General features: G+C 36.0%; 1 protein-coding gene across 1 annotated transcript in view; it reads right to left on the bottom strand.

Annotated features, from left to right (window-relative positions):
- CNGB3 (cyclic nucleotide gated channel subunit beta 3) overlaps positions 1-27,770 on the bottom strand; it is a 60,166-nt gene that overhangs the window by 25,560 nt on the left and 6,836 nt on the right. The window contains exons 3-8 of the mRNA XM_066204802.1: positions 21,825-21,936; positions 7,018-7,172; positions 5,372-5,575; positions 4,608-4,816; positions 2,718-2,768; positions 673-759 (exon numbers count right to left, since the gene is read on the bottom strand). Of these exons, the coding sequence (XP_066060899.1) occupies positions 673-759; positions 2,718-2,768; positions 4,608-4,816; positions 5,372-5,575; positions 7,018-7,172; positions 21,825-21,936 (818 nt within the window). The remainder of the gene's footprint in view (positions 1-672; positions 760-2,717; positions 2,769-4,607; positions 4,817-5,371; positions 5,576-7,017; positions 7,173-21,824; positions 21,937-27,770) is intronic.

The raw sequence follows: 27,770 nt of genomic DNA, 5'->3' as shown, positions 1-27,770 counted from the left end.
AGGAATTCTGGAGTTTTATTGAATACTGAAGTGAGGAACATCTTAATTTTATTGTCAGAGTTCTTGTGTTCCCCCTCAACTTTAAATGAAAACAAATTCTTTGTCAACATGTTGATTGTGCAGAGAAATGCATTTAGCCACAGACTGGCCAAAGGTACTAATCCCTTCTCACATCTCTTATTATACAACTCCAAGTGTCTTTGGCCTTGATAGCAAAAGTAGTTTGTGCTTGATAATATTCTTTTTATAGTATAGTTTTTTTTGTCCTTAAAATTACCTCCCTTGCTTTTAAACACCTGACATAGGCAACAAAAGGGGAAAGTACATTGGCATTAATTAGTGATATATATTTTTTAATCTTTGAAAATTAAGCAGGTAATTTGTGATTAATCTAATTTAAATACTGTGAAAAAACCTAGCTTTAGTCAAAAAATACTTTTTGAAAGTAGGAAATAATAAAGGCAGAAGAAAAAAATAAGAAAATAAGGGCCTAATTTGGCTAGGCTATGACTTGTATTTTTTGTTACTTTATTAAGTTATGTTGCTATACCTTAGCCTGGAGATATTTTACAGTTTCTAAATTTCATATTCCTAAATATTATAAAAAAATTTCTGTTGCATTGCAAAAACATCTGGGCATGGTTAGCCGTCCATCACTAACACAGATCTTACCTTTAGCATCCTGTTTGCTCGAAGTGCTGGATTAAATCCAAAGAAGAAGTATAAAATGTCAAATGGAAACACTGATAGCACATCAAGCTGTTGAAGAGCAAAGAGGTCAATTTAAACTTCATAGTAATCATAATGTATTTATTTGCTGTCAAAAACCTTCTTAGACTGAATCATGACTATGATAATATTTGAAAAGTCAGCATGCTAAGCATGTAGCTTCCTAAGAACTGGCAGGTAAGATTAACTCCTTGAAAACACCAGCTGTTTGGCTCTGCCCTGCTTTTGAGTCCCCTGTGCCTAAGATTTTAATCTGTTTCATGTGGATTATTAACAGTATCTCATATATCTGATTATTAATATAGTCTGTTTTTTCAGTTGTAGCTCTGACCAGACTAAAACGTTTGGCGAGTGGCTGGTGAGTGCAGGTGGGGGGGGGACACTACACAAGCACTTCTTAAAAGCACTTCACCTTTGGAAATAAGGCTTCCTACAGCAATTTGAGGGAGCACAATGAGTTAGATTTCTTGCTTGCAACTTACAGGGAAGGCATGTGTTCCAAACAACAGATTCATCATAAGACAATAAATTTGGCTTGGGGTTTTTTTGTTTGTTTGGTTAGTTGGTTGGTTGGTTTGGATTTTTTTAATAGTTTTTTTTTCCATCATATTTGTATGCTACTTCTTCCCATACTACTATAATTTTCAACGTCTCCCTGCAGTCCACCAACTTATCAATATGATTACTTTTCTTATCTGCATGCTTTGTTCTTTCCTAAGATAGAGAGGGAAGCTGTGGCAAATTTATCTTTTCCTTTTTAAAGATAGTTGGAAACCTTGCTTTGTTGCTGTTATTGCTTGGCAGTAAGAGAGGCATGTGGAACTCTGGGCTTTATCTCACTGTAATCAGAAATGTCTTTGCACTGAGGGGTGTAAATCGTCTTGGCAGCAACCAGCCTGCAGCACTGACCTTTCACTCCATGCAAGTAAGAAGCAATTACTACCTGAACAGTGTGCAAAGCAAACAAAAAAATTCAGTGAGAGAAACAGCCTCTTATGGCCCCTCTCTCTCTCCCGCTCTCAGACACATGTCTAAGAGGAGGGAAAATGTAGTCAAAAGTGCATTAATATCAGTAACTGCTAATTAGTACTTAATCATACGACATATTCCCACACTGAGAACACTCAACACCCATTAGTTTCTCCAGAAATCAAGAGCTCTAAACATACAGTGAGTGTGAACTTAAAATAAAATCATACAAATCCACTTTGGTCTCTTGCTGTAAGTTTCACTCTGTTGAACCCATTTGACTGTATGGTATATATCCTGCACTTTTGGATAGCTTAATATCAAGTATTTAAGTTATGACACCACAGTCACTGAGAAAAAAATAACTCTGAACAAGGCAGGTGCAAAAGTAGAGAAGAGGAGAGGGCATTGTCTGAGATGTGTTCTTAGTGTCACAGAGCTGTATGTTCATCAGGAATTCAATAAACTCCCTCACTTCTGTTCGCAAAATAACCCCAACATTTAGAAGCAACATCAACAATTTTCCTAAATCAAATTCATCTTTGTTTTTACAAAGTGCCATGAGCATCAAAAATCTTAGTTTGAATTTTTGACTGCTCCTGTGAGTGAGGAACTATTCAATACAATGAGGTACTTCAAAAGAGTTTACAGAATAGACTTAACATCTCTCTTCAGGTGTTTTAATTTTTTTAAATGAATCTCTGGAAAATGGTGCTCTTGTCTTTAGCGTGTGTGCTGGGATGACCTCACAAAACCTAATCAAATTCTATTTTATTAATTTATTAGAATTCCAAAATAATATTTAGAATTGCATTTACAAGTATTCTCTCTTCCAGTTAAAGACTGTTTATGAAGATGGCAGTCTTCAGCTGGTGAGCACTGATATACCATTGAGCCAATGCTTCCTGTTGATATTATTAAACCAACAGTGATTTTCAGTGAATAAAAAAAAAAAAAAATCCTGTGAAATCATACAGCCAGAACTACATATTGATATCAGTAGCACAGGGTCTACTTACCCGAAATTTCAGAGTGCTGTGGTAGAACTTCTCCGTTTCTGCTCTGTCGGACTACAGTGATAATGGAAGGAGAAAAAGGCAGAGTCAAGATCAGAGTGTCAAGGATGACCCTCTGCTACTCCACAGTATAGTAGGGGTGATGACAGTTTAATGATGGTCTAAAAATGTGAATGAAGAAATATCTATAGATGTTTCTGAGAAGTAGTACCGTTATTAGTCTAGCTTACATTAGACCAGATTTTATTAGAACTACTTGAAAAAATGAGAGTTGGGGTTTGTCTTTCTTTTCCAGTCTCGATGTTGGTGTAGAAAAGTACATTACATTTTTTCCACAAACCTTCCCTCTTGAGACATCTGTACCACTTCATGTTGAACCCAACCCATTTCAATTTCATGGCAAAAAATACATTTATCTGCAGTGATTCCAAGAAAAAATTCCTAGAGTGTTTCCAATGGTGCTGTACAAAATTAGCTCTTTGAATGCTAACATTAACATGCTAGCATTACTAACATTACAATAATCAACACTGCATTCATTAGTAATGATTAGCTTTTTATTTTTTAAATAATTCTTCATGGGAACTGATGCTAATATAATAAGAAAGGGTAATCACAAGTATATAATGAAATTTATCTATTATTATACTTTCTGTATTTTTATCAGGGAAACTTTAAAAATAGCTTTAAGTTCTTAATCATATTTCCATTCCAACTTTGACTATTATCAGTTTAAACATTAAACTAAATGCAGGAGATCAGGCAGGACATGGGTTCTGTGCACTAAAATCTGTGAATTGTAGAAACAGCTTCAAGGGAAATACAAGCTGAGCTTCATATGTTAGAGTTTTAATTTTGTTCATAAAAATTGAGTTTTGTGGGATTTAGGCAAGATCCAGTTACTGAATGTCTTGGTGTGGAAAAATACATTCCACTGCACTGCATTTAATACTTATTGAAATGATATTTGCACAGCTTGGTCTGTAAAGGTATCAGTAATATCGTGTATGTACAATGTATAATTTTTTTTGTAAAAGCACTTAACCAAGGCTAGTTCCAAATTAGATTTGAAGATACATAATTTTGAATTTTCTGTCTGTTGGGCACAGTAATGTAATGGTGAAGTTATCAAAAGTTGGAGGTTTTTTCTGAATTAGGCACCTTTATTCTATAAGATGTCAAAGAATTAAAAGCAGGGAAGACTTTAAAGAAAAGTTAATGTTCTAGATATCCGTAAGTAGGTTAAGGGCAAGCCTTCAGAAACTTGTTTAAAATTTTATTTTACATTTTTCTATAAAAAGATAATACAAAAATTGTATCAAGAATCAAAATTGAACATACCTATTTCCCCAAAAGAGATTATCTCTAATTATTTTCAAAATATCCTAAAAATACAGGGATTTGCTCTGATTTTGGAAAAAATAAAACCACCATCTCACAATCTGTTACAAAGCACACATATCCTGTCCAACCCTAGCAGAATATGCCTTCAACAGTCTTCAACTGTGATTCTGGTACAAGGCAAATAGGTGAAAGCTTCGCACAAACATACCAACTGATACATATATATATGCACGAGTACACATGATCACTGATTCCCGTGAGGAATCTGTTTAGAGCTGCATGCCTGTTTCAGCTGCTCTCATCTGTTACTTTAAAATCTGTTTTTTTCAATTTTTAAGAATTCAGATAATGGATGGGTTTCTTCCTACATAGGATAATGGAACGTCAGTGTAGAATGGAAGGTCAGTGATGAAAAATATATGTATCCTTTGATAAATTAAAAAGTTTCATAGATTTGATATAGTGCTAAAAAAGAAGTGTCAGATTGGATGAATTTCAATACTCTAACACACAACTACTGCCCATGGAAGCCCCACTTCCAATACTTACTATTATATCTCCCCCTTTGACAAACCGCACTCGGGGCTGGAAAATTATTAAGTCACAGATGTAGCAGATATCACAGATCACATCAATGGCAAACCAATATATTTTGTTGCTGGGGGTTTGGTATGGGAACACGTAGCGCATGGGAATGAACCAGCAGTTCCAGTTATAGGCGATTGTCACGAGCATGAGCCATGCCACATAACGGCGATCTGAAACAAAAAGCATTGGGTGTATAGGCTTGAACTTGGAGACTGTTGTCATTCTTTTAGGTGCATTCATTCTGCTGCAGTCTCTGGGAATGTTCCAGCCCAGACCAACCTACCATTCTCCCTTTTGCAACTGGAATGCTGATAAAGTGCTATAGTTTGGAAATAGGAGTCACACAAGGAATTTGCAAAAATGAGAGCATATATAATTCAGTGCATCTGAAGGAACTTATATGGTCATTTTGCATCCTGCTCATGATAACTGACAAAAGAATTATGTCAGAATTATGTACCTAATGAATGGTACAAATTCCAGATCAAGAAACAGAAGACTTGGGTTCTAATTCTGGTCAGTTTGTGTTACACCTTTGTGCATACCATATTTAAAACTGATATCACTTTTCCCTGCTTAGTATAAATGATGTTTAGGACAGGACCTCTGAGTCTCTGGGAGTTGCAAACTGGAATATGTATCTTATGGTGGCTCACAGCTGTCATGCAATACCAGGTCACTTCAATATGACTTTACCCCATTCTATTACAAAGCTTTAAATTTACCTGTGTATGAGTCAATGGTCTCTGGTAGCTTCATATACTCCATGTATTTTTTCAGTGGAGGTTTTTTGAATTTACAGCACAGCATGTCACAGTAATGATCCTCCTCTGGCTTTGCTTCTGCCTCCTCTTTCTTTTCATCTTTCTTTTCATCTTTCTTTTCATCTTTTTTTTCATCTTTTGGTGGGGGTGGAGCCTTCTTTGGTGCTAGACACAGATTACCAAAAACATTTGCATTTAAATAATGGCTCAATTAACACACCCTATTTTAACATGGACTAAAGCTTCATGTTAAAATAACTTCTAAAACACTGGGCAGTGACTAAATTCATTATATTAAATACATAGAAAAACACTTGAAGAATACAATCACCGCTGGTATAAACATGTGCATCCACTATCATGAGCAGGTCACTTACATTACTGAGTGCAGTATCTGTATTGTTGAATATCCCTGGACAACGCCAACAAGTTATTCCTTTTATAAGACTGACAAGGAAATTGTTAATTCATAATTTAGCATTCATTAATGCAACTGAGCATTTCTCTTTACATGACTGTTGCAAAGAATGAATGCAGTGAGGATGGAGATAAGAAGACACCTGTGCTGTGGGCTGATGTCTCCCCTTTCCTGAGACCTGATATGCAAGATGCAGCTGGTGAAACTAGTGGGAAGCCTATGGTTTGGTACATTTCTAGGCTAATCAAAATCTTGTAGCGCTCCTTTGAAACCACTTCTTCCATCTTTGAGATGGATAATGCTGTTTGCACATATTATATATTCTATATAATTCTGGTGTCCTATTAATTCCGGTGGCTTTACCTCTGATTAGAGTACACAGTCTTAGCAGTCAGCTCACAAACTGGATCTATAATAAGTTAGAAAATAAAGGTCAAAAGTTCTACAGGAACAAAAGCGGTAGATCATCAAAGAAATAATTGAAAAAAAAATTGCTTATCAGTTGGTATAGTATACTATTCTTCAGGCACCATTTTTACAACTTTTTAAAAAATGCATGCCTAGTGAACAGCTTCTAAAAAGTGCCAGAACATAAAACCACCACACTCAATTCTTTGTGGAGAGGAAAAGGAAAGTCAAACTTTCCTCTCAAGCAGAGAAAAATTGAGTTATGTTTCATATTTTGTCAAAAGTCAATTATTTATTAATGTCATATGAGTTTGCTCTATTTAAAGTATGGACTTAAAGTCTTCAGTGTGTCCAGATTTCTGTCAAGGCTAAAATTTTATTTGCTTTATTTACACAGATGATCTCTCATCAAAGTGACTAACATTCACTCATAAGATATATATGTTTCTTCATATGTTTAAGATTCATCTCCAGGAATAAACATCTCTGGGAGCTATTCCAAAATACAGGGGACTTCTTGACATGAGTGATTCTAGATACTGCCTCTGTAAAGTTTTTCCCCAAATTCTTCAGTGATATCATTCAAAGGGAGGTTGCACTTAAGGATTCTGGCTTAGTGTAGAGAAATAGGGATAAGTTGACTACATAGGGCACAAAGTGATCCTTTCCAGTGGATAAACACACCATACTTCCAAAGAATTATCACAGTATTTTCTGTTACCACAGGATTATTTTCAGTTTTAAACGGAACAAATGCTCAGCTATTTCTAGAAGCACTTACAAACTGGAGGACTTGCTTCAGGTGAAGATATCACTGGGTCATTCAGCTTTTCCTTATACACGTTTGCCCTTTCACGCAATTTTTTGACAATCTCTTGAAGCTGGGCATCAGCAAACTCGTTTGTTTGGAAACCTGGATGTGCTGGCTTCTGTGTGCTAATTGAAACAAAAGAGAAAAAAAGGCTTAATGTACTGGAAATCAATGGAAGGAAACAGTGGTAATTCTATTTCTTAGCTGAAGTCAGGCATTAACCTTGGATCTTTACTGAGCACAGTGGTTATTCATTCACTTAACTCATGCTAAGTGGAAACCTAAGTCACCTGCTCTTGTCTCCTGCTCATGTCAGGAGCAGTCTGTGTTATTTCAAGCAGAGAAGGTCAGGGTACCCTCTTTAGCCTGCTCCACTACTGGCTTCCCACTGGTGCTTTTCACCAAGTTCTACTGTGGCTATGTAAGGCCTAGGGCTTACCTGATGTATTCACTAAGTTACAAGGCATCCTCTTCACATGTATAAAAATGTGCTCGTTGTTACATGGCAATATCCTAATGATGACAGGAAATGCAGATGAAGAAGAAGGGACTTATGGTTACTTTACACTTTCTGATGTTGGGAAAATTGATTTCATCTATGTTTTTTATGGCTTGTTATTGCTAACATGAGGTAAAAAAACAATTGCATCTCTTATCAGTGGAAACTAAACACTAAGGTTTCTTCTTTTTCTGCTAAGAGTTTGCCCAGGGTCATAGCAACACTAAGCTGATATGCCAGCACTCACAGCATTTTTTTCAAACCTGAGAACTATTGATTCTATTGATTTTCAAACACCTGCAAACTCATACTCTACACTGAAATGAATGCTTCATTAGGTTTTATGCATGCTGGACAGTTAAACAGAAAATCTAGGTGAAGTGGTTCTTGATCAGCTCCTCTGTGCTTATTCTTGCTTGGTATTTCATCCTTGGTTACTTGCTAATGTCTGATTTTGCAGACTGGGGTTGTTTTGGAGTGCAACACAGCTGGCAGCTGGGCCACACATGTGGACTTCCTCTACGCAGAGACCAGGACATGGGATTTTTTTTCTGTATCCTTGACTCAACCCTTCTCAGCTGATGTGATGCACAGGTGTCAGAGATGGCTGGAAATGCCTGTGACTGGCACAGGGCAGCTCAAGATCTCCTTCCAAACAAGTCACAATTGTCACCCCTGTACTGAAATCCTGAAAACTATGCCCAATATAGGGGCTAGAGCAGGAAATTGTTCTTTCTTTCTTAACAGGTTTTCAGCTCTGTCCCAAGTACTATAGGGATGTGGCTACAGTAAGAGTAGCGGCAGACCAAAAGTGACATATGCTTGAAATGTCTGGATTAATGAGAAAATCTTCCCAAATGTGAGTACGGGAGAAAATGGTATGACAGTACCTTGGATAGGGAAGAAATGAACACCACTGCAAAGTGATCTTTGAATAAATACCATGTCTCCTCAAGACCTAAACCTACTTTGAAATTTCTAACAGATGGAGCTGTAGCTAAAAAAGGCAAGTGTCAGAGTGGGATGTGTGTAGCGTTTTGAGAAGCAATTTTCTGGAGACACAACACAAATCACAGTGCACAAGGAAGTATAATTTAAGCATGTGAAAATCCTTCAGCAATAAAACCATTGGATAAAGTGGAGATATGCTGTTAGAAGCAGCAGCAGAAGCAAAAGTTTGGAAGTATATGCTTTTCATTACCCTAATTAAAGTCTTGTATGCTGTATTTCTTAAAACTCCTCAGACAGGAGATTAACCAAAACAGTTCTAATACATTTTGTAATCTCGTCACAGTTCCTTTTGTGTCACATTGTCCCTTTGCTCAGGCCATCTGCAATGTAATGACATCCTTTCTTGTTTTGAGCTAACATCTCACAATTAGGTTTTGGCTTCTATGCAAAGAATTTTAAATAGTTCTTAGTCTTTGCAGTTGCTGTATTTTCTCAGGTCATTAGCTATCTCATAGTTAGATATCACTTACCACAAGTGTCATGCCAAAGGCCCCTTCTATCTTCTTTCTAGGAATTACCTACAAATTGTCTAAGATTTTCCAGTTATTTCATAGATTTTCCAATGAAAGTTAAGGTCTCCTCAATCATGAATTTGGTGGAATGTAGTGCAGAGGAACCATGTTTCCATTTGGTACTGATTAGAATCTATGTAACTTAATTTAAAGTTATTTGCCCTGCAGTTGATGAGAAATTGATTTTCCCTGCACTACTTCTCATTTGGCTTGTATTACCTCCTACTCCATTATTTTCTTGTAACAAAATGCTTACTTTAAATTTTCTTTGGATAATACAGATGGAAGAGGCTGCACGTTGAACACTGCTAATTTGAGGATGTTTCTAGTATATGTACTTTGTGTGGGGGGCGTTTTAAATTGCCTAAGCTAATAAAGCCCATTTAAATTTCACTAAATCACTTTTATTTAAACTTGACTCCTTCTCTCGCATCACCTCATGCTAGGATTTTGTTCTAAGCTGTTATTCTTTCAGAACAGAATGTTTTTTCTTTAAGCAATTTATCTTTGACCTTTGTGCAGTATGTTACAATAGGCCTAGGTCTACATTATTTACTTTTCATGTAGTCCTTTGCAGAGAGGAAATGTTGATTCCCTGTGCAAGTAATTTCATGTGGCCTAGGAAATGAAAATCAGGACAGTAACTCATGTACTATGCACAAAGTCTTGTTACTACCTCAAATGTGTTTTGTTTTACAATAGCAATATATGTAACATGAGAAGTACAATAATGCAATTTTCTGATTTTTTTAATTTGTAGATTTTATTTTTGTAACTTGCAGATTTAAATTTGTTTGTTTAGTGATAAAATTGCAGTGCCTTTGTTCTTCCCAAACCACAGGAGAAGATTTAGATACCTATAGCATAGTTAAAGAATATCACTATGAAATTGGCTATGGAAATACTGTATTGAGTATACTAATCTATGCAACAGCTGTAATGTACTTGTCGGTTGAAAGTTTTCTGTGTTAAGAGTTAAAGCAAACAGTGATAAGAAATGCAATAGTTATTTCAGAAGGTTTGCCCTTTTCTAAGTTGCAATCTAGAGTTTTAATTAGTCGCTGTTTCTGGCCATGAACACCAAAATACCTGAGTTCAATTTCATGTTTTATCTACCAGGTGACCCCTGAGAAAATGTATTTCATAAATGTATACTGCCTGGAAATATCCAAAACACTTTTTGCTGGTTTCAAGTATAACCCTGTTTTTTCTTTGCAGCACTTAAGAAAATTTCTGCTAATTAATGGAAATAGAGTTCTTGTTCTTGCAATAGAGCTTTCAATGCTTTTATAGAGCTCTGATGTTGTGATTTATGATTGTATTTAAAATCTGTGTCTTAAAAAAAAATTTGTCTTTTCTGAATAAATTATTGAGAATCTCTAATGCAGACATCAGTTTTCAGAAGGATATGATAATACACAAAACATGATGGCACAGATAAGAAAGATTTCAGAGAGAAAGAAAAACGTAATTCCAGGCATCATGAAATGTATTGATTCAAAAACACATCCTCAATTTTTGCTGACAATCCCAGTGTGAGCAATACCTTAGAAGCCCTGAGTTCCAAGCCTAAGGTCAGTCATCCTAAATTACTAGGAAAACTAGTAAGAGAAAAAATCCCACATGTTAGTCACATGCTTGGTGCAGCAAGAGAGGTGTTTCAAAAAGCTAACTTTTGCTATTTTAATTATACTATCTTTATAGTCCAAAGAAGGCTTCCCTGAGGAGAAGTTCAGAATGACTGAGATAGGTTTCTGCTCTGAATTACCTGTGAAGAGAGACCATTTTTCTCCTTTATCTGCACAGGATGCTGACGGGGTTTTAGGAGTCAGCTTTAATATTCTCCTTCATGATTTTGGTACAAAATTTAGTAGTTTACTAATGATGTTTAATAGGACATTGGATTTGGAAGATTAAAAAGTAGGAATGATTCCTATGCAGGAAAATTTGAATTATTTTGTCTAAGTAATAGAAACAAGGACAAATCTAATGCCCCATACTGCAGACATGTCCTTTGAATGAAATGGGTAAGAATTGCTTTAGTAAATGCTGGGATCATCAGTTGCAAGTGACAAAAGGATAAATGTCCAAGTGTTTAGTCAAAGGGAAGTCGTCTATAAGCCACACATAAACTGGCCATGAAAAACATTGGTGCAAATGTAACTGTAGAATGCATATGACATGCTGCCAGGGAAATAAGCATTAATATCGGGATATAGGCCAATGTAAGAATTATTCTGACCAGCTATACTGAAAAGGTGCATTCCTGTAGGAGACTCCAGAAAGTCTCTTAGTATGGCCAAGGCTACTGGGAACATGACTTTGAAAAGGACAAAATACCAGACTGAGACATAATAAGATCATTGTCTATAAGGTCAAATTTTGGTGGAGAATCCTGGGAAAATAGATATTTGAGCTGAGAAAAAGTATTGTGAACAGAATAAATGTGAATAGTGGCACAGAATTATCATGAGTTAAATGTCTGAAGAAAGTTTTCAAGCCTTTAATGAACAGAATTCTAGGCAGCTTTTACTATGAGTGAGGAGCAGTTGACACAAGTGTGATAGACTTCAAGATTATACGAGCTGAGATCATAAAGACTGTTGTAGGCTGTGATTCCCAAGAAAGCAAAAGAATGTATGCAGCATGACAGGAAATCCTCTTCAGCAAACAAACTTGAAATACATAAAGTTTGGGAAGTGGATAAGTGCTTTAACCTGTGTATTAACCACCAACTTTTTCTTCCAAAAATCTTAATAGCTCAAGTGCCAAGAAAGTAAGTTTCTAAGACAAATATATTATCTTAAATTCTTGGAACAAGCTGTTCACACTTTAGATTCCACAGACTTTTAAAAAACTTTCCTTAACAGTCTTGAAACAAGTGTCTTCCTCTGACCCATCATCTTTTCCTTTAAACACACAATCATCAAAGTTGGAAGAGAACTTCAAGACCATCTAGTACAACTGTCAACCCAGCACCACCATAATTACCCCTGAACCAAGAGGCACATCTAAATGCTTTCCTGGGCAGTTTATTCCAATGCCTTTCCATTCTTTTAGTGATATTTTTTTTTCTAATAGCCAATCTAAACCACCCCTAGCAACGGAAATTTTCTGTTAAAGGCTCATCTTTACTGACACAGAAGGAAATGTCCTTTTCTATTTGCTGTGTTTTTGATATACTGGCATTATACTGACTTTCCATTGCAATAAAACAGAAAAAATCACATTTTTATTTAATTTCATTTTAGGATTGAGTTGTTCTTCGCAATGCAATTTTATTTTAAACTGATGTTCCTTTGTCTTACTATATATTTCATTACCTGTTTCATTAATTTAATTATATTTGGGTTGGTTTTGGTTTTATGTATGTACGAGCAAGAAGCATTTATAAGCATATTAGCATTTATGAGCTTCATACAGACAACATATGAAAAAATCTTTCCATTGAAATTCATGACTTTCATATAGTTCAGCATCTTTGTACAAAGATCGTGCTTGTTTGGGCCCTAAGCAAGTGTTCTTGAAAAAAATAAATGCACAGATCCTCCATTTCCCAGATCTCATGTTGTGTTCATAAAGCAAAACAGATATGGAAGTGACAATATTCAAGGAAGGCACTATCTCTCAGACTTAACTACTGGTATTGAACCTTGATGCAATGCAGACTGAAATCTAATAATCTAGGCTGCAGAGATTCCTGCCTTTTAGCTCAATTATTTTTCAGAGCAGCTTTTTTGACAGTTCTTCTAGTTATTCAGTCACAACAATCTGTGAATCCTCTAATCTTCTTTACAGTGCTCTCCAAGGAGGAGTCTGTCTCAATGCTGAACACATGGAACCCTCAGTAAGGTACCCGATAAAAATGTGAATAAGATTTTATTTTAATTAAAATTCTGCAGTAGGAACTATAAATGTAGTAGAAAGCAAGTAGTATGAATGTTGAAAGTATCAATTAGCTATGGAAAAATCACTTTTCCTTAAGGTAACTGGTGATACAAAGTTGTTTAATGGCACTATTTACTATGATGTGAAAAATAAGGACAGAATAATTTCTAATACTAATTGTTTTAGAACAAAGGTATAACAGTCTAAGGAAGTCATTCTCATTTATTTCCTTATCTGGTGCTATTGAGTCATTGGGGCTTTCTTATCTGTAAGTAATTAAATCTGTCTGGAGAATCTGCCATTTATCGGGAATTTTTAACATTTTAATCTTTAAATACAAACACATATCTTATTTACACAAGCCTTTAATTTATGGCTATGTAAAATAATTTAATCATAGTATGATACAGTGCAGTACAGAGTTCGTGACCACAGCACAAAACCTTTTTTTTTAATCTTTCAGTTTTTCCTAATATGGAGGGAATTAAAAACTAAAATAAAAATGACATATAATTTCCCATTGTGAATGTTTTCAAAAGTTGGAAAAAGTCTCAAATTTGAAAAACCTAATTTCCAATAGATACTTTCATTTGTCATCTGTTTTCATAGGGTCCCTAAAATAATCACACAACCATAAGGCTGTAGAGATGTTTGAGATATCCTGTCCTCACAGCTCAAAGCAGGATGAGGTACACCTGAAAGATTCTTATCTAAACTTTTCCTAAATATGTCTAGTCATGGCCATTCCATAATCTTCCTAAAGAATTTATTTCTGTGCTTCACTATCTTCATTTTACAATTTTTTTTTCCCCAATATAAATCACTTGGTACAATTTCCCCTATGCATTTTAAACATGGGGTAAAATTTATCATCCTTTCTCTTTTATCTCACTTTTTGGCAATTTGCACATTTTAATTTTCTCACTTTTTTTCCTCCCCCCAAATGCAAAGGATTTGGTACAGGGGTAATAATTGTACGATGACTAAGAATGTCAGTTAATTCCATAATTTTCAGTATGTGCTCCCAAACTTCATGCCATGGGCCATCGTTGCCTATGCTAATTATATAAAATTACCTTGGTGTGACCATCTTTGTTTCAAATCTACCTTCATTAGGGTAAACTCTGTGTGCTCTGCTTACAGCCACCTCTGTAAGAACTCACTACATGTACCTTTCCCAGGATCACAAAGAATCTTGGAGAGAAAGAACCTATTCCTCTGAGATGTCTTCCAATTACTTGTATTTAAGACAATCCTTTCCACTTCTTGTAAGATCCTGGCACATTTCCAAATGCAGCAACAAAGTAGGTGTGTTCCCTGCAGACACTGCTCACCCCACTTCTTCTCCTGAGTATCATCTACCCAGGGTCTTGAATAAAACTGGGCTGCCGGATGTGTTTGTCTTCTCATCTGACCCTCATGTCTCCACCTGTCACTGTTTCCTCTGTTCCTCTCTTGGACTGTACAACATGGGACATTTGCATCCTAAATGTTTAAGACTTGAAAAAAGAGTAAGTAACTGGAGACAGGATGTTTTAAAAAAATATGTTGGACAAGATTAAACATAGGCATGAATACTTACACCTGTCATGAAGTATTATTCAGTTTTCTTTTACTAAATGATAAGCATTATGTCTTAGGTTTATATGCCTCTTAGATTTATCAAGAAAGGCCCTGATATATTTGGAAATGTTTGGTAGAAATGTAATTTAATTACAAGTGCAATTTAAATATAAATGTTTTATATTACACATAGTGCCTGTCACAATGCTCATTGCTTTGCTTTTTTTTTTCCCAAAAATGACTCAACATATAATAGCAGAGATAATATTTTGAGTAAATTATAAGTCCTCTTTTTTTACTAAAGGATTTTTCTTACTTTGAAAAATATTAAGTGAATGGATGATTTACACAAGATGCACAGAAATTGGTTTAAATCAAAGAAATCAGTTAGTGGCAAAATATGACAAACTATACTCTTACTTTGTTACATATTTAAAAAAAAACCAAACAAACCAATTTCTTCCATTGATGCAGTTAACAATAAATACATATAAATATTATGAATATATGATTTGAAATAATTCAAGGGTAAAAAAACCCAGCATTTCAGTCTGTATAATGACATTCCTATCCTTTCCTCACTTCATTTATTGTTCAATGAAAAACTTCTGAATCCACTACTTTTTAATTTCAGGCTACCTACTTGATTGCCATGCAGAGTGAGTGAAATTAAATACCAAGAGTAACTACATCCTGCAGATAGGATAGAATTTAAAGGCTCTGGGAAAATCCATCTCAGCAAAGATTATGGCAAGGTTAATCCATTTTGATATAGAGAGCACACCATCACCTTTCTATTTAATTTGCAGTTCTCAATATAGTCATTTCAGAAACTCAAGTCCAAGAAGTAGAAGTGACAGGCTCTGAAAAATAAGGCCTAAGCAGAGGGAATATAAGTGCTAAGAAAAGTACTTTTACTTTTTAACACATTAATATCTTTTCAGTCAGGCGTAATAAATATATTAGATGCATTCCATCTGTTTACGATTTAAAGTACAGCAGTGATTAGCCGGAAACAACTAAGGAAATGTTGCTCCATAAAATGCACTTGTAACTAAGTTTAAACTGGGATTTTTCGTAAGGCCCAGCATTGGCCTTGTTTTACTTCATCTAAATTTGATTGGAGTTTATTGCCGTGAGTGTCGTTTTCGTACATCCCTGATGTTCCTACACTAATCAAGGATTTCCAGTGGCTCTGCAGAGGGTTGATACTGGGTCTGTTTCACTAATGTGCTGAGATTTTGTATTTGTGATAGGACATAGTTTCTCTAAGGTGCACCTACTCATTGAATTGATGTGTTGTAACTAGTGGATGGCAAGCACTAATAAGCACAGTAATTTTCTTGTTTGAGGTTATTGAGGTAAATGAAGTGCATTACTCACTAAGAACATGCTCCCAGCAGGAATTCTCTTTATTAACCTGGATACGCACCACATAGCAAATTGCCTCTTAATCTTTGTTTTGTTTTCTTTTCTTGCTATTAACCAAATTAAAGAGGAAAAAAATCTTCTTTATAGAAGGACTGGTAGAGTCTCTTATGTAATAGGGTGTGGCTATGAGAAAAGGAAACCACAAACATGAAGTTCAGTTTGCCTGAACCAACCATGGTAATATGGAAGTTTGCAGTTCTGAAGTTCACTTTTTTTAAAATGTGAAAAGCTGTGTTTCTGCATTTGAAAAAGCAGAATCAGATGAGTATGCTTTCTGGGTGGAAACACTATTTTTAAAAATAAATGTAATATTTTATTAAAATTTATCTAACGCATTTTATATTTTATTTTTATATTTTATTTGTAATAGCTAGATTCTGAAGGTGGCATATCAGATGTAATTTTTTTCCTCTCTAAACATAAATGAGAATGTGTAAGAGTTTGAGATGAAATCTAAAAGCATAGGAAGTCCCAGTTATCTATTGCAATATTTTTCCTTTCTGTGGTCTTAAATATTTACCCTCTAAATATGGATTATATTTTTATGCAGTATTTTGCACAGTAGGGTTCATGATCCTTCACTGAGGTTTCAGCATACTGCATTAGTATAAATAGTACACTGTAATCTCTTTGGTAATCTGGGAAGATGAAATACTCTTACAAATTCAACGGGGCTTAAAGGCTTTTAAAAGAAACAGAGGAGAGAAGAGATCATAGCTCTTTGTGTCCCTCCATTTTCTCAGATCTATACTCTGAGATGCTGTGTTTACCTTCTTCCATACTCTGTCTTTTCCAGGACTTGATGCAATTTCTTTGTCTCATACCTTGAAGCTTTGTGCTAGTTTCTTGTTAATAAGACTCTCTGTCTTCTATTAGGGTGCAAATGAGGCGCTGACTGTTCTTCTGCTCCCTTATTTCTTGCCGTGAAGAGACAGGGTAGTCTTAGCCCACACTTCCAGAGGTTATTATTGCTCACCAAATAGCTATTAATGAAAATTACCTGTTGCTCTGGTACATTATCAATAAAGATAGAGGGAAGAAAAAATATATTGGCAGACAAAGCCAATTTGTGTGCAATTCTATCCAAGCCATTAGGAAACAGATATTAAATGTTTCAGTCACTAGGCTGTAATTCAGTGCTTGCTACATCATCCATTCTTGTAGGTTTCTTCTTTCAGACAGAGTGTTCAAGTGGCTGACACCAGTGTTGTGTCTCTCTACTTTTTATTAGTGTCCATCACCATGCATTGGAATATTTAAAAAAATGAGAATGTGCTGAGAGAGAAAGGCAGGTTTTAGTGGGTTTTTTGGGTGTTTTTTTGTTTGTTTGTTTGTTTTTTTTTGTTTTTGTTTTTTTGGTTTTTTTTTGTTTGGTTTGGTTTCTGTTTTTTGTTTGTTTGTTTGTTTTTGTGGACAAACAATTTCTATGGGAATTTTTAGGATCAAATGCAATATTTGTCAAAATTGTCATTCAATTAGCAAGCAAGAAGAAAAAATTGCTCTTTTTAGAGGAAAATAAAAAATGTGCAGTTCCAAAGAGTAAAATTGCCTTCCTTCCCTCTTCCATATTGTATGTATCTGAGCCTGTATTTTAAAAAATTAAATGTCACAGTAAGAGCCGATAAGGTGAAAACTTTTCTATTATCATTTCCATGAAAGTTGATGAGCTATGGATGTATATGATTTGTGAAAAAATATATATCCTCAAACCTTATTTCTTTATGTATATTACTCAGAGTAAATGGACATACTGATGATTTCTTGCAAATCGGATGACTTTTGATTAAACTTTGACTCTTGAAAGATGTTTAACATAAGAAAATAGTCTACATAAATTGATTGCCCTGGGACTCCCAGTGGGACTTCCACCCACACTCTATGCCCATGGGTCTTTCTTGTCCCCTTCAGGTCAGGCCTTGGTCACTGCCTGAGCTATATCTAGGTATATCTACCTCCGGTTCTGTCTCTGGTCCTGTCTCCTGGACAGACTTTGGACCTGTCTTGTAGCCTTGCCTCCAGCCCTGTCTCTGATCCTGTCTTTTTTGCTTCTGGCTGGACTCCCTGGATGGACCCTAACCTGGTCCACTACTTTGCCTTGTTGATGGAGCCTGCTGCTAGGATCTTGCTCTACTTGCTGTGTTCAGACTCTGTGAGGCTGAACCTGGCTGGTAAGGACACTCCTTGTGCCAGGGTTGTCTTGGCTCCCAGTTCCTCTTTTCGCAGTGAACCCTTGCTACAACCTGAAATATATCTGGGCAAAATCTGAAATTCCAGTTAAGAAAATTCTACCAGTGATTTCGCCAATCTTGATTTCCATAACAATATAACAATATAATATAATCATGGACAATATAATCATGGAATTATTTGATTTCCAATAGACTTTTAAAGATCATTTAGTCTATCCCATCTGCTTTGGACAGGGACATTGTCCACTAGATCAAGTTGCTCAGAGCCATGTCCAACCTGACCTTGACTAACTTCCAACAATGGAACATCCACAACTTATCTGAAAAAAAATGCTCACCACTGTCATCGCAAAAATATTTCATCTTCATATCTAGTCTAAATCTGCCCTCTTTAAAATCATTACCCCTTGCAGAATTGCAAGAACAATTCTCTCAGCCTTTCCTCATAGGAGAGGTGCTCTACCTCTTCTCTCTAGACCAGGTCAATGGTCTAGAGAGGCCTGTACTGAGGACTCCAGAGCTGGATGCAGCATTTCTGGTGGAATCTCAGCAGGGTAGAGTAGATGAGGGTGAATCACCTCCCTTGACATGTTGACAATGTATCTCCAAGTCCTTCTCTGCAGGTCTGCTCTCAACTTGTTCAACATGCAGGCTGTACAGGTGCTGGCGACCAGCGTGACCCATGTGGAGAACATTGCACTTTGTCTTTTTGAACTCCGTGAGGTATGTGTAGGCCCACCTCTCAAACCCGTCAAGGTCCCTCTGGATGGCATCCATTCCCTCCAGTGTGTAGGCTGTACCACAGAGTTTGGTGTTGCACAGGGAAGAGCATTCATTATTAATCTCTATTTGAGCAGTATCCAAATATGGATTAAACAGTGACAGAGAAAACTCCTGGACAATGGGACTCTTAGATGACTATCCTGACTGTCCTAATAGTCCTTGATATGGCTTTGAGTAATAAAACTAGCACTTTTCCAAATATCTCCCAGGTATGAAAATACCTATAAATTAGCAATGACCTAACTCTTCAAGGAGGCATTTTGTGTTCTGGTTGGCTTCAGTGCTAGAGAGTGGTTCGAGCATGTTTCATTTTCTGCTACTCTTGTAGATCACAAGTATCCATTTGGCTCAAATTCTCAGCTTTTCTCAAGGTGATAAAGGCAATTTAGTTCCCCAAAAATATTCTAGTAAGCAAATTTGAACACATAGACTCAAGAAGGCAGTAACTTTGATCAGGAATGGTGTCTAAATAGACTTCCATGAACCTTAAGAAGCAATTAATTAAATTCCCTCAAATACACATTTTTGAAAATCCCTCTCCCTTCAGCTCTGATAGTCATACAACAGATCTGCTTGGTTTAGTTTCATGCCAGTGCAGTGACACCAATGCCATGACTTCCAGACTCTACTGCAGAATCTAGTGGGTGACTGTTTTGGCAATAGAATTTTCCAAATATATACTGTATTTTTGGAAGCTGTTGCTCAAATCAGACGGACTAGGTATATCTGGATAGACACGTGGCACTGAGTCAGAACACTTCTGAGAAAGCAATGTTTAATGTAAATATTTTTAATTTCCTTTTAACAGACAGATTTTGTTTCTGCTAATAAGCAACATACCCTTTTGTTTCATAAGCACATAGCAATTATGTTTACCATGGTTACAAGTTTTACCAGTGGAACTGTAAGCACTGAATAACATATTGTATGATGACAAAACAAGGAGATTCTTATCTAAGTTTTCATTTTTGACCTACTGTTTCACATAGAAGTGACTATTTATAACTTTTCCATTCTTTCTAGTCAGAGTTATTTTTAATTGCATCTATTATTTCATAGAGGCATGTGCAGTAGCATTTTGCTTGATTAATTCTAGACACGAAGTTTGTCTTACTAAAGGGGAGGAAATAGGTAATCTTCTCTATAAATTAACTCCATGTCAGGGAAAGTCTTTTTCTTTGTTCCATTAGGATAATTAAAACAATAGGAGGCAAAGTCAAGCAGGGGGAGTTTCTACCCTGTTTTGCATTGAGTGTATCTGTTTTACTCCACTTAAAGTGATCTTAAAAGGCAGAAACTTCATTTTGCATAGCAATAGGCCAGGTGAGAGTAAACATATGGTGCTGACTGACTAGATAACAGCTTTACATAAGAGGATCTGGGGGTCCTGATGGACAGCAAATTGAACATGAATCCACAGTGTGTTCTTGCAGCAATGAAGGCTAATTACACACTGATTTAGAAAGAGCACCAGAGGTACAGAGCAAGAGTATGAGAGGCAAAAGAAACAAGTTAAAGCAAAGGAAAATTTAATTTCAATTAATTTTCATAAGGGTGGTCAAAGGGTGGACCAGATTGCCCAGAGAAGTTTTGGAAAGTCCATTCTTGATGATATAGATTGACAATTACACTGAAAAAACTTTGGGGTGCTTTGATCTAAGCTGGGAGTTGGGTCTGACCTCTAAATATTTTCAGCAGGAGATTGGACTTCATTCCTTTTGGAGGAGCTTTCCAACCTGAGCTGTTCTATGAAGACCTTTATTTTCCAGAGTGACAGAGACAGTGGCATCAAGTGCACATTCAGCAAATTTGCAGATGATACCAAGCTGGATGGTGTCATCTGCAGGCCTAAAGGAGAGGCAAAAATATGATCGGAAATCAGGTGCACCTCTCCTATGAGGAAAGGCTGAGAGAGTTGAGGTTTTTCAGCCTGGGGAAGAGAAGGCTTCAAGGAGACCTTGTTTATAACGTTATAGTATTTAAAGGGGGCCTGTAAGAAAGATGTAGGCAAACATTTTAGCAGGGGTTGTGACATGACAAGGTTTAATCATTTTAAACTTATAGAGGGCAAATTTAGATTAGATATAAGAAGAAATTTTTTACAATGCGAGTGGTGGAACACTGGCACCTGTTACACAGAGAGGTGGTGGATGCCCCATCCCTGGAAACATTCAAGGTCAGCTGGGATTGAGCTTTGAGCAACCTGATCCACTTATAGATGTCCCTGCTTGTTGCAGAGGGGTTGGACTTGATGACCTTTAAAGGTTCCTTCCAAACCAAAGAATTCTATCATTTCATGAATCTCCCCATCTCTGCTGCTGAAATGACTGCTGACTATTCCCAGTTTACTTTTTTTCCTAGACATCATATTTATTTCTACTTTCACAAAATAGTCACTGCAGCTTTTTACAAAGGTTGAATGACCTTAGATTTTCCCGAGGGAATACTGCTGTTTCATTTATTTGTCACTTCTCAGGCAGAGATAGTACTAATCCTCTTATTGTGAAGGCTAATGCTGATTTAATGGTATAACAAAAAAAAAAGTGCAGGGTAAAAAGTTTCAAGTCAGAATGATGTGACACATTCTAGGTTCAGAGCAGCATTCTGAGACTTTCTTCTTTGCTAAGATATAGTAATTGAGCAGGAGCACTGCTAAAACTAGCATACAACTGTAGTTGAGCAAATCCTTTTCCTCATTCCTGCAATTTAGGATGATGTACACAACAAACAATCAAAAGCACATAATAAATGAATGCCTCATATATATGCTACCTTGAAATTGAAATAAAGTTTTTCAGAACCTTACAGGAGGGACTTTTGAAGAACTGATATATGGCACACAGAAATGTTAAGTCAGGATGCCAGGTAGAATCTTCACATTTTTTAATTGAATTTACTCACTTGGCATCTTCTTTCCCATCTTTGAGTTCATGCTCTTCCTGTTGAGTTGCCTTAGCTGGTTCAGTTGAGTTTTCAGGTTTTGAAGGCTCGGGTGCTTTTGCTGATTCTTTATCTAGGAAAAAGATTTTAAGTTTTGAAAATGAATTTTTAAAGAATTATAATTATACTTAAGAAGGAATCACAGTCTGTCTGACATTATTTCTTTGGTAGATAAGCACTTAAACACACAACTTGTGGGACCTAACTTTTGAACAATATCCTGCATAAATCTATTTCAGTGCCAACTATATACAGCATGTTTAAGATAAGTACAGCTTTTAGAATACATAATTTACTTGTGGTTTTTAACTAGATTCATCAGTAGCCAGATCCAAGATGGTCAGTTCAGAACTCCTCTTTATTTTGAGGGACAATAAGTCATGTAGCAAGGGAGAGGGAAAATATCTGGATCTGTCCAGATATGCCTTGTGAAATACAGGAAGGAAAATGAAAAGTAGCTAATTTTCCTATGAATAAAAATGCTAATAAAATTACCTATACTTCAGTGTTTGTACTGCATCAAAGATGTTGCTTCAGCTGCCATGACAGTATTGTTTATTGCTGAGTGGGTTATGATTGAAATACATCATTAAGGATGTATGTTGTACTTTTTCTAGTCTATTTCTTCATTTCTGTTACTAGCAACTTTTTCAAAGTCATCTAAGTAGGAAGTCTGTAGAGTTTGAAGCAAATGGCATGGTCTCTTGCCTTTTAAGTGGCCTTAAGTGATGCTTTCTTATAATTAGTCCTGTATCTTTTTTTTTAAACTTTCACGTTGAAAAATAATTTGATAGCTCTCATCAGTCTGACATTTTGCAAGCTCAGCCTTCACAAACACTTTAAGTAATATGATGATAGAGGAAAAAACTTGGCAGAAAAACACGACAGCAAATAAATCAGGAGCCTGTTGTATGTGCTGTATTTTAAGTTTGAGACAGCTCAAAAAAATCAGACTTTGAATATTTTAGATGGATATTGTAAAATTACTTTTCTAAAAGTTAAGCTCCATATTTAGAGAGTTAATCCTTTAAAAGGAGTAAAAAAATTCCAGCACTTGTTGCAGTTTCTTCTTCCTTTTGAATTCCTGGTTTGTAGTACTCCAGTTCTACCTGCCTTGACTGCACAACCCAAAAAGCCAAGTACTTAATCAAGAGTGACAGCAAAGATAATCTCAACATTTCTGTAATCACCTCACTTTGGGAATTTTCTTTGTTATAGTAGTTACTCCTAACTAGCATAGGATACAATCTTATATGAACAACTAGATTAGGGAAATGGTGCTGAAAGCAAGGCATTGAATTTATATCTGTCAGCTATAAATATCCGGCAGATCTGGCAGATAAATTTCTGAGTGTATTGTGATCCAGTGAAATTAGTGACATTCAGCAGCTTGAGTAAAGTAGTTTGACTCATAGAGTTATTCTTCTGGTTTGGTTTTATCCTAAAGGAACCCAGTTATGAGTTCCTAAAGGGTTTTGGGTTTTTTTTGGTGGGGAAAAAAAAGAGAAAATCAAGGGACAACCAAGAGGGTTTTGTGAGAAGGGCATTCTTCATTGAAACAAAATGCCAGTGTAGTCACACTTTCAAGTGTAACAGGCTGCTGAATAAGACAATCCATCTGTGAAATGACAGCATGGATGAGAAGGAAAAAGCACTAAGTCAAAAATTTATGGTGCTTGCAATAAACACTCCAGTGCAGTGGATAATAACTTCTAAGTTTCATGCATATTCCCAAGGTGTTCAGTCTGATGTCTGAACCCACACTGACCATTAAATGCTGATTGCATTCAGACTGAAGGATAACTTTTTAATCCCATGAATATTCCAAATTTTCACATACAAGGATTCATAAATTTCTAGCAGGGTTTATTTGCATTAATATTAGGATATCAGGGTCTAGCACCACTACTGGCTGTGTGTCAAATTTTAGTTTTTTTCTTTCTGTGTGAAACGGAGAAGGTTGTCTGCATAGTCAAATTTAAAAAAAACTCCAAACAAACAAACAAACAAACAAACAAACAAAAACCCCACCAAAACAAAAACAAACCCAAAACAAACCCGTTGCTCTTCACTGCTTGAATCTAGCTTGTAGTCTGGTAACTTATTTTTTTTTATTATAATTTTTAATTTATTGTTATTTATTTATTTTTTTTATTATTCCAGGCCCAAAGGAATGCCCTTATGAACAGTGTGGTAGTCATTTTAGGGAAAGTTTAGAATACAACTGTTGGTTTCCAGAAGAAATAATGAACCAGCAGGTAGGTGGTAGGCTTTCAGGACAGCTTTGCATAGCTGTCATGGTGGTGAAATCATGAGTGAGAAAAAAGGCAAAACCAAGCCAAGGCACCAACAATGAATGCAGGTTTCAAAACATACAGATCCATGCTTACTCATCAAAACAAGGGCTTTGAGTTTTTCTGAATTATTTGCATTCTCATTGTACTGGTATATAGGTGGATGAAGTTCCCAATGCATTAATAGTGGAAGTTGAGCAACACAGCTCACCGCTGTCTAGAAATTCTAGATATTTGGCCTTCCCATAAGGATAATGCATTTTAGTACTGTGTTGGGATAAGGGTTGCTGGTTCTCTTTTCAGATGGAAGGGGAAAGTGACAGTTGTTGAAGTATTATTTTGGGGGAAATACACTGCTTAATGGAATCCCTCCAAATAAATCTGATTAAATTTAGGGGCCCACTGAAACCTTATCATACCAATGATCTGACTAGGAGCCCAAGGAGCAAGGAACAAGAAGCAATTTATAAGACATATTTGTTTACTTCTCTTAGATAAGTTTTTAGATATTGAGATAGGAATAAATGTCAGCATCTGGATAGTTGCAATCTGAGTAGAGAACAGAAAAACTGCTTTTGCTTTGGTATATTTCAGGAAAGTAAGAATTTCTTTCCTAGAATTCCCAGCTATCTTCACAGACTTCCATTACCAGTATCACATCTCTGCTTCCCCTCCCATCTCTACTGGTTTGATATATGTAAAAACAGAACTTGTCACGGCTAGCAGTTACTAGTAGAAAAAGCAAAGAGTTTCCTGGGCTTCTTTTTTTTGTCAGTTTAAAAGCACATTTTAGTTCAACTTAATCATCAATTGACATAAACTGATTTAATTTTGAATCCACAATATATTGTTTTATAGGGTGATTCACGAAGTGATTGACTCACTTTTATCTTATTTTCCTTTGGTGGGAGCAGTATTTCCACAAGAACACCCACACATAATGTCTATTTTATATTAACTAAATATATATGGTCAAATACTTCCTTCTAGTGCTAACTTTTTAGTGACTTTTACAAAAATGTAGTCATTTTAAAATACATCGATGCTTAAAAACGACAATATGATTGCACAATGATATTGTAGTACTACCAATTATAGTTGAGTTGCTATGTATGTAATACAGTTGTAAATGTTACCACTCATTTCTGATGTTTATTACCAGGATTAAGGTAAGCAATGTTGATTTAAAGAACATTTAATGTTCTTTTTTGTTCCTTCAGTAATGAAAAATAATCCTGTTAATCTGATTAGCCTGAACTATCATGACCTGTTTTCCAATACTTGGCAGAAACACAGAAGAGAACTAGTCATGGTAGACAAAAAGACAAAGATAAAGGAATACTTTCTATTTCTTCTGTTGAATATATATTTGATGGTTGCTTGAAAATTTTGTGTAGCTTGATGTTCATGCTCTGTGCTGGTTTCAGCTGGGGTAGAGCTAATATTCTTCACAGTGGATGTTATGGGGCTGTGTTTGGATTTGTGCTGAGCACAGGGTTGATAATGTTGAGATGTTTTTGTTGTTGCTGAGCAGGGCTTACACAGAGCCAAGGCCTTTTCTGCCCTTTATACTGCCATGCTGGTGAGGAGACTGGGGATGCATGGAAGGCTGGGAAAGACATAGCTGGAATAGCTGACCCTAACTAACCAAAGGGGTATTTCAGGCCGTATGACACTTAATATACTGACCACAAACTGGGGGAAAGAAGTAGAAAGGAAGTTTGGAGTGAATGGAATCTATCTTCCCAAGTAACTGTTGCACAGGGTTGGAACCCTGCTTTCCTGGACATGGCTGAACACCTACCTGTCAGTGGAAAGTGAATGAATTCCTTGTTTTGCTTTGCTTGTGTGCACAGCTTTTGCCTTCCCTAATAACCTGATAAAATATCTCAACCCACAAATTTTCTAGCTTTTACTCTTCTGATTCTCTCCCTGATTCTGCTGGCTGGGGAGTTAGTGAGAGGCTGTGTGGGGCTTGGTTGCTGGCTGGCATTAAACTACAACATGCTTACATGATAAAATTAATTTAGTTAATATATAAATTAATGGTGACAATTTTAATGGTGCATGGTGTCACATGGAAACACCTGAGGGTAGACAACATTGTTTGAAACTGGAAATGTTGTAGAAAGACATGGGTAGAGTCCTGCTAGTAGGAGGAAGAGTGACCAATGTTTGAGTAATCTGATCTTTTTAGCAGTGATGTATATGCCTTAGAAACATCATTTTAAAGGCCTTAAAATCAGTGATTTCTGGGGACATTTCCTCTTTTTGCAAAGTGCTAAACATTTCAAAAAATGTTAGAAGACTTAAATTGGCTTTTAAGTGGTATTGCCTGAAAAGTAACATAGAGAGCAATTTTTCTTGAATAGCTGGAGTAAAGACTGACTACGTCTGGAGCAATGGAATGGGAATAAGAGAACTAGTCGACACGCTCCCTGTGATACTTCTGATATAGTCATTTGCCTGATTGTCCTTGCCTCACAGAGACGTTCTTGAGCAATCCAAAATATCTAAAAATGTTTATAGAGTCACAAAGGTCTCAAGGAAAAGAAACAAAACCAAAACCTACAGGAAATCTATGGATGAAGGAGAGAAAATACTTCAGCTCTGATATTACGAAATGCACACCTTTGTGATTTACAAGCAACAGTTTTTGAACAAATGCTATGTGCGGGAAAAAAAGGTTCAGAAATCAGCAGAGGTGAAATAAAACAATCTGTTAGTAAGTTCATCTTAACTCAACCCTCAACTTCAGTGGCTAACAGAAGTATTATTTAAGTTTATTTTCTATAAAGAAAGAAAGATTGTGTGAAGAAGTTGAGTTTGTTTTCCTAGCATTCAGACCTGTCACTCATGTGAAAAATGAAGATCAGAGAGGAATTAAAAGACTTCACATCAGCAGGAGTGGAAACAAGCTGATTAAGCATATTTAAGTCCTTGGTAATCTTTTAAAAAAAAATTTTTATGGGAATAACAGTTGTCTGTTTTCTGAGTACCAGTGATGAGCATAAAAGATTAGGACAAGGAATAAGATTATTTCAAAGTCTCTTTGGATTGGCAGGTTTAGTTCATTGGGCTGCAGCTTACAAAATCACACACTTCTTTGTATTTTTTGAAATAAAAAACTCTTATTTAACTCTGGATTTCCAGGTGCTAAGGGACAGGTTTTGTAAAGCCGCTTAAGAACAATTTAAGAGTCAAATTTGTAACAGGCCAAATAGAGGTTTTAGATGCAAAATTTCAAATTTAATTCAAACCAAATCACTCTTCTCACAGGTTTTACTCAGTTGTAGTCCATGCAGAGTTAGTTAGTACCTAATTAACCAGAATTAGCCAAGGTTTTACAGCATGGGATTTTGGTACCCTCAATAGTTACATCTATGTAATACATTTATTTCTGTGTCCAGGGAGAGCAACCCTCTTCTGTATAACAGCTAGTGATCAAGACTCTCCTCTGAGAAGGTCTTGAGCCTGGGCCTTATTTATTTGCAATAGGGTCAAGCACCTGTTGGGAGGATTTTTTCCTCCCCTTTTTAAATTATTGAACAATTGTAATATAAATACATTCTGAAATAAAAGTCCTTCATTCTTTCTGCATGGGAATTGTTTT

This window comes from Chamaea fasciata, unplaced genomic scaffold (genome assembly GCF_029207755.1).
Source record: "Chamaea fasciata isolate MVZ Bird 193981 ecotype frontalis unplaced genomic scaffold, bChaFas1.0.hap1 SCAF_1, whole genome shotgun sequence".
Classification (NCBI taxonomy): Eukaryota; Metazoa; Chordata; class Aves; order Passeriformes; family Sylviidae; genus Chamaea; species Chamaea fasciata.
Note: the sequence above shows the minus strand (reverse complement) of the source record. Positions and strands in the feature narration are given on the sequence as shown.